The 7,013-nt window shown below is 63.2% G+C and overlaps 1 protein-coding gene across 1 annotated transcript in view; it reads right to left on the reverse strand.

Annotated features, from left to right (window-relative positions):
* The window catches only part of NAV1 (neuron navigator 1), a 34,027-nt gene that overhangs the window by 5,462 nt on the left and 21,552 nt on the right, over positions 1-7,013 (reverse strand). Inside the window, 13 exon segments of the mRNA XM_035889705.1 lie at positions 1,159-1,280; positions 1,941-2,052; positions 2,237-2,320; positions 2,504-2,581; positions 2,867-2,919; positions 3,394-3,461; positions 3,463-3,550; positions 4,113-4,264; positions 4,442-4,483; positions 4,688-5,225; positions 5,228-5,800; positions 6,228-6,525; positions 6,741-6,879. Coding sequence (XP_035745598.1) covers positions 1,159-1,280; positions 1,941-2,052; positions 2,237-2,320; positions 2,504-2,581; positions 2,867-2,919; positions 3,394-3,461; positions 3,463-3,550; positions 4,113-4,264; positions 4,442-4,483; positions 4,688-5,225; positions 5,228-5,800; positions 6,228-6,525; positions 6,741-6,879 — 2,347 coding nt within the window.

Genomic DNA, 7,013 nt, shown 5'->3' on the forward strand with positions numbered 1-7,013 from the left:
GGGCCAAACCTGGGTCCTGCTTATGCACCACCAGCCTGCGGGAGAGCAGCAGGACGGGCACCCTGGGCTCACACCGTGTCCCCTGGAGGGCCAGGGCCTGCTCCAAGGGGAGGTGAGAGGAAAAGGGGATGGAGAACAGGCAAGACCTGGCCCAGCTCCCACAGGCACCAGACAGGCTGGTCTGGTGTGTCCCCAAAAGCAAAAGCATTGCATTTCAGCATAAAAAGCCAGGTGGGTGTCAGACTTTGCTGATGGTAGAAGAGCAGGGGAGCGCTGGGACCCACGTGGGTCCTGACAGGGACAGAGCCACTTTGGGCCACATCAGGCCAGCCCTGGCAACGCGGAGACAGGCAGCAGCACATCCCGGTGCCACAGGCGGGGCTGCGGTGAGGTCCCCATCCCAAAAGATCTGGCTGCAGGGAGTCAGGAAATCGCCTGCCTTCCCCGGGCAAGACAGGGACTGTCCCATCTGTAGGACAGGTCCCTATCTGAGCCCCTCCTGCTGTCTCAGGGCCGCCCAGGGCAGTCCAGCCCCTCCACATGGATGCATATTTTGGCCTTAACATCAAAGGAAGCAGCCAAGGTGCACGCAGCCCAGCTGGGGGCCCCAGGATGGCCCGTGCTGGGGGTTAGTGCCAGTGGGATGGATGGGATGGGTAGCGTTATGAGCACCGTCCCACAAAATGGAGCGAGGGCCCTGGCTGGGCACAGCATGGGGTGGAGGGGATGGCATAGGACTTACCTCATATACCTGGAAAAAAAGGGTTGAGGTCAGCATAGGGGGAGAGAAACAAAACAAAGCAAGACTTAATCGCGCGTCCGGCTTGGAGCTGCTTGGTGCAGGGAAGGGGTTGCCTGGCCAAGGTGTCCGGCTCCCCACATGGGCAGAAAGAGATGTGGGGAAACCACAAGGGAGCAGGCGTGCAGGATCAGGGCTGGAAAACTCCCAGAGGGGCTGGAGAAGTCCCAGCCGGGACATCAAGACACAAATCCATGGTGGCTACATGCTCCTCACCAGTGCTGTGCCCAGGGGACACAGGGGACCAACACCACGATGCCAAGATACACTGAGAACGGGCTCAAGGGGCTGACCTCGGCCAGACCCTGCCAGCAGCTCCCCAAGTCCCACTCCTTCTCCCAGCACCCTGTCCAACCCACCCAGCTCTTCTTCTTCTTCTTCTTGGCATCAGCGTCCTTGCTGCTGCCGATGCTGGAGTGGCTGGTGATGCTGTTGAGGCTGGAGATACTGTCAGAGGAGTTCTGCCGCTTGATGCGCAGCTCTGGGGTCAGCAAGAGAAGCAGGAGAGACCAGGAAAGGAGGTGTCAGCAAACTGCATCTGCCTCAACGCCAAAGCCACCTGCACTCTCCTCCCTGCACCGCTTCCCTTCTCCCGCCCAAACACCTTCTGAGCTCTCGGAGCCACCTCATAAGGTGACGTGGGGCTGAGACACCACAGAGGCACTGCCACTTGGGACAGTGACCCCAAACCCCAGGGAGGTAGATGCCCAGAGCACAGATCAGTCTGCTCCTGTCCCAGGCCACCTCCCTGTCAGCACCTTGGACTCACATTGGGGTTTCAGAGCTACAAACAGCACCCATGGGAACAAAGCCAAGATCAGCAGCCAAAACTGGGCTGTTGGCGAAGGGCTCAGTGAACCCAGGTGAGGACGACCATCCCATCACCCCAGGCACCAGCACTGAGACCTGCTGCAGTGACAGCTCTGGCTGTCTGCCCTTGGCTTCAGATGCTCAGGGGTCCCAGGTGGGGAAGAGCTGCTGCCCGGGGAACACTGCCTCCCATCTGAACATCTCACTAGAGCGAGGGGTGCCCTGGGGCCCCGTGCCAGTCCCAGGCAGGAGCAGCTCAGCAGGCCTTGGGCAAGGGGCTCAGGAAGGGCTGCAAACCCCCACTGCAGGGGGCTGCCAAGCCATGCCTTACCTTTGGGGGCAACATCAGTGCCATTCAGGGCACCCTGGATCACAGCTTGGGCCTCCGAGTTCTTCTTCTTCAGGAAGTCGATGGTCTCTCGTAGGTCCAGCAGCTCCGTGTCCTGGGGGAGCAAAGCCGGGAGCCGTGGAGTGCGTTCCAATGGCGCAGGACCCACCCTCAGAGCACCCCTGGGGCAGGCAGTGCCGCAGCCAGTTCACCCGAGTCCAGCAGCTCCCAGCCCCACGAGCACCCTCCCACACCACCAGTGCCCCCCAGTGCCCACTTGGCACCCCGACAGCACCCACCTTCTCCTCAGCAGTCTCGGCCAAGTGCCGCAGGCGGGACGTCATGCTCACCAGGCTTTGCTCAAAAGCTGCCACCAGGTTGGCCTGGGAGAGGTAGAGAAATAGGTGAGCACCCATGCCTGGGCAAGCACCCATGGCCAGGCGAGCGCCCGCTGAGGGGTGCGGGATGCAGGAGGCTGGAGACGGGGAAATCAAGGCTCTCATGGGCGCAGGCCAGCACCAGCCCTGCACACTTGCGGGGACACAGCAGCTCCTGTGAGGACTCACATTAGCAGACAGCTGGGACGTCAGGGTGGCCACCTTCTCCTGCGAGGACTCCAGCTCGCGGCGCAGCTTGCGGATTTGCTGTGGGGAGAGAGTGAAGGGAGTGAGAGGGGCCAGGGGCTCACCCTTGCCATGGTGGCAGAGGCAGGCGACGAGCAGAGGGCGCGGGCTCACCTCGGACTGCATCTTCTCCTCAGCCTGTCAGCGCGAGAGCAGAGAGAGACAGACAGACAGAGGCAGGCAGTCAGGAGGGCAGCGAGGCACAGACAGGTTCAGCGCGAGGCAGAGGCATGCACAGAGCTCCCCCGTTCCCACCCGGCCCCCCCAGCCATGCACAAAGCGGCGCAGCACGGAGGTGGCTCTTACGGAGGAGTAGGTGGAGGACGCGCTCGAGGCCAGGGACAGCACCGATCCGTGAACTGCAACAGAATAAAACCCGGCACGTCAGGGTGCCCCTGGCCAGCGGCATCCCCAGGGGCTGCAGGTGCAGGGCATAGCAGGGTGGAGGGGACAGAGCTCCCTGGGGAGGGGGGATCTGCAGGGGGGCAGGGGAGTCCACCTGCACCCTCCTCTCTGGCTGAGCCCATGGGCTCTGCCACCCTCCCTTGGCTGCTTGGGTCCCTGCCTCTCCGGTGCCACAACACCCTGGGGCCAACCCAGGGACACTGGGCGCCCACAGGGTCAGGGTGGGCTGTGGCACAGAAGCAGATGCCAGCACAGTGGGGTCCACCAGGCCCAGGGCTGCCATCCCCTGCTCTGATGCTGAGGATGGGATGCACCAACCCATCTGACAGTGCCGCAGCAGTGCCAGGAGGAAGGGACAAGTGTGGGGGAAGCCCCACCGCCCCCCCAGCAGCCCCCTTTGCCTGGGAAGGAGCGCAGCACACTCTCACCGTCATCCACAGGGTCCCGGAAGGAGCCCGAGCGGATCATGACCTTGGGCTTGTCAGTCTTGGAAAAAAGATGTGCTGTACAGCTCGAAGGTGGAGTCGTGGGTGGGGATGCTGTTGGAGCGGGTGATCCGTGGGGTTGTAGCGGCAGTGGGGCTCACTGCAAGAAGGCGGGGGAGAGGCAGGGTCAGAGTCACACCGGGGACCTGGGATAGGGATGGGGAAGCAGGGCTGGGCGCAATCCACGAGAGCTGGGATGCAGAGAGGAAGCAGGGATTGTGGCTAGGGAAAAGCTAAAACAGATTTATGCTGGGAAGACCTGGACACCAGCACCACAGGGCTGAGAAACAAATCCATTGCCCCAGGGAAAAGCTGCCATCCCCATGGCAGAGGCCATCACCTCCAGGTGCTGAAGGGGAGCACCTCATCACCCTCCAGGAACACAAGGCTCACCCCTTGTCCTGCTGGGCACCCCCAGAGGAGCAGAGCCCCAAGGGTGGATGAAGCAGAGGTGATGAACATCCCCAGCCCCTGGGCACAACCCAGCACCCCAGTGGGCCAGAAGCACCAGGCGCTGGGCATTAGGGCTACTGGCATTCTTGAGGAGAAAAGCAGCACCCAGGGCAGCATCAGCAAGTCACACGGGGAGCACAGGGTGATGGGGAGCAGGAGGGACAGGGCTTGCTGCAAGCAGAAGGGGGCTGGCAGCAGAGGGCACTGACCGATGCTGGTGAGCGGACCCTTCCCGACCAGCGCCATGGGGAGGGCAGGGGGCGAGGGCAGCTCCTGCTGGTCATCCGACTCGGGGAGCCCGCTGCTGACGGCATGTGAATGGCGCCGCTCCTTGGCCTCCTCCTGGGAGTGGAGCTGGTACCTGGGGAGCGGAGCAGAGACAGGCATGGTGAGGTGGACCAGCACCATCCTGGCTCCTGCCTGCTGCACTGCGGCCCAGCCTCCCCAGCGCGGAGGGCACCGCCAGCCCTGCCATGGAAAGCTCCACATGCCCACCCTCCTTCCCAGCGCTGTCCAAAAGTGATTTGGGCTCTTTTACCTCAACCCTTTCTTGGGCAGTGTGTTCCTGTCACGGTTGGCACTGGAAGGGAAGGAAAGATCAGTCATATTCCTGCACAGACAAGGAAAGGTGTCATGGGGGTTGAGTCGCTGGGACAGGGGGGTTTTCCCCAGAAATGTAGCGGGAAGAGACCCCAAAGCAGGCAAAGGTCATGGCAGGGCAGCAGGGAGGGATCTGTGCCCACAGAGGTGCGCTGGCAGCCTCATGCCCTCCCTCCAGCCATACCTGTCCAGATGTCCGAGCCGGGGGCTCCCACTCCAGCCCAGCTCCCCTGCCTCTTCCTCCTCCTCTGTGCTGGCGGGGGGCACGGCAGCAGGGGTGGGGGTGGTGGTGCTGCCCCCTGAAAAGGCACTGGGCAGGCACAGGGGCATCTGCAGGGACTCCATGCTGCGGTGCAGGCCTGAGAGCTTGGGGTACATCCTGCCCTCCTTGGGGACGCTGAAGCCACCCATGAGCTCCAGGCCCTGGGAGAAGCTGGCCGAATTGATGTTGAGGATGGGGGCAGGACTGGGGCTAAAGCAGGGTGCGAGATGCCCGCCGGCCGGGTGCAGGTCCTGGAGCTTGGCAGTGTGGGGCGGGTGCAGCTCGCTGGAGGAGGGCAAGTCCAGGCTGTTGGAGTTAACCTTATCCAAGTTGGCCAGCGAGGGAGGCTTCACATAGGTCTTGGCAGCCGCTCTGGAGGGAGGAAAATGGGTAAGGAAAGAGCTGAGACTTGGGTGCTGGGCACAGCTGGGTGCTGGGCACCTGCTGCCCTCGGAGGTAGAACCGCCTTGGCCTTGGCCTTCTCCTTCTCACGGTCCGTCTGGTTCACAGGGGCTGGTGTGCCACGGCCAGCACCAATCTTGGATGGTTCCTTGAGCCGCGACACTGAGATGCTGCCCTGCTTGGTGCTCAGCAGGCTGGGATCGATGCTGCTGCTGACTGGCCGGTTCGTGCCGCGGCCACCACTCACGCTCATAGAGCTGGACTTGGCTGGCCGGGGAAGGCTGCGGTACTGGATGTTGGAACGAGCCCCTGGGGCCAGGAACCCAGGCTCAGCAGCATTGGAGACGTCCAGGCTTGTTTTCCTCCCACTGACTGGCTTGACAGGGATGCCAGAGCTCTTCTGGATCTTGCCAAGCGTGGCCGAGCCCCCAGCCTGCATGACAGTGGCTGTGCCAGTGGCGGGAGCTGGTTTCTTATAGCCAAAGGAGCTGGAAGCTGAGGGGCGCGTGAGACCTGAGGGTGGCTTCTTGGCATCGGTGATGCGGTCACGGCCAGCATCAGAGGAAGAGCGCTGCAGGCCTGTGCTCTTCACAGACAGCTTGCTCTTGTCGGTGGCTTTGGTCTCAGGCTTGCCTGGTGGGCAGGGAAGGACAGGTTAGTGTCCTGGGAGGCTCTGGGGGCATTTGGGTGTGAACTAGACACTGGCATTGGAGATGCAGGGCCATGATGGAGATGAAGGGACATGCCACCGCCCTAGGTGTTGGGGCAGAGCCACGGCCAGGCCCTTGGTGCACCCAGCCAGCCCCCAGCCTGGCACATGAGCACAAGACCATGGGGCAGGCACGGCCCTGGGCAAGCAGGGCTTAGTGTGGGGCAAGACCCACGACCTGCCTGCAGGGATGCACAGCCATGCCACCCCCTCCAGCCCACATCCAGCTGCTGCGCCTGAGCACAGTCACAGGGCATCCTGTGGCCAACATGCTTGGGGAATGTCCACGAAGACACCACTCAACCCTCTTCCCATCAGAGGATGCAGGACCCTACCCGAATCGGGTCTCACCTGCCACTTTGAGGGTGCTCTGGGCCGTGTGGGTGATGGGAGAGGTCACGGCCACCGGAGGGGTCTTGCCTTTCTTGAGTGAGCCCGGGGTGCCCAGGCTGACGGGCTTCTTCAGCTCGCCGCCCTTGGGCCCCTCCTCACCGCCCTCCGAGGGCTCCCGCCGCCACTTGGAGGAGCCGTGCTCCATCTTCAGGCTGCTGCTGTCGTAGTCCAGTTTCTTGGGCGCCTTGTCCTCACTCTCACCGTACCAGCTCAGCCCACTCTCTGCCAGAGAGCGCTTCTCTGAGTCCGTGCGCAGCTGCAGGCAGAGCAGAGTCAGGAGCAGTGCCAGGAGCACCCACCCTAAACCCATTCCCAGGGAGCACCAGCCAGCTGGGAGAGGGATGCACCAGACACCCTGTGCCATGCCTCAGTTTCCCCACACCAGCACCCTCCATCCCCTCCCTCCTGCAGAGGCTGTAACACCGAGCCAGGACCAGCGCCAGGAAGGGTCCGGGCACCACAGGCACCTACCGCTATGGCCGAGTTCCTGCGCGAGGCGGTGGGGGTGGAGGGCAGGGAGTTGAGAGAGGAGCTGGCGTTGAACTCCTCCGAGCTGAGGTTGTCAGATGCATCGCTGAGGCCGCTGCTGATGGAGCTGCTCTCATCCCAGCTGCAAGAGCAGAGACGGCATCAGACCCCCCTGCCCAGCCCCAGCTCTGCCCGCAGGTCCTGCCACCCGTGCGATTTCCCCGCTCCAGGGGCTGCCAGGGCACAAGCCTCAGCTCCCGGTAGCACCCGCTGCCG

Source organism: Egretta garzetta, unplaced genomic scaffold, assembly GCF_000687185.1.
Source record: "Egretta garzetta isolate BGI_Z169 unplaced genomic scaffold, ASM68718v1 scaffold202, whole genome shotgun sequence".
NCBI classification, from domain to species: Eukaryota; Metazoa; Chordata; class Aves; order Pelecaniformes; family Ardeidae; genus Egretta; species Egretta garzetta.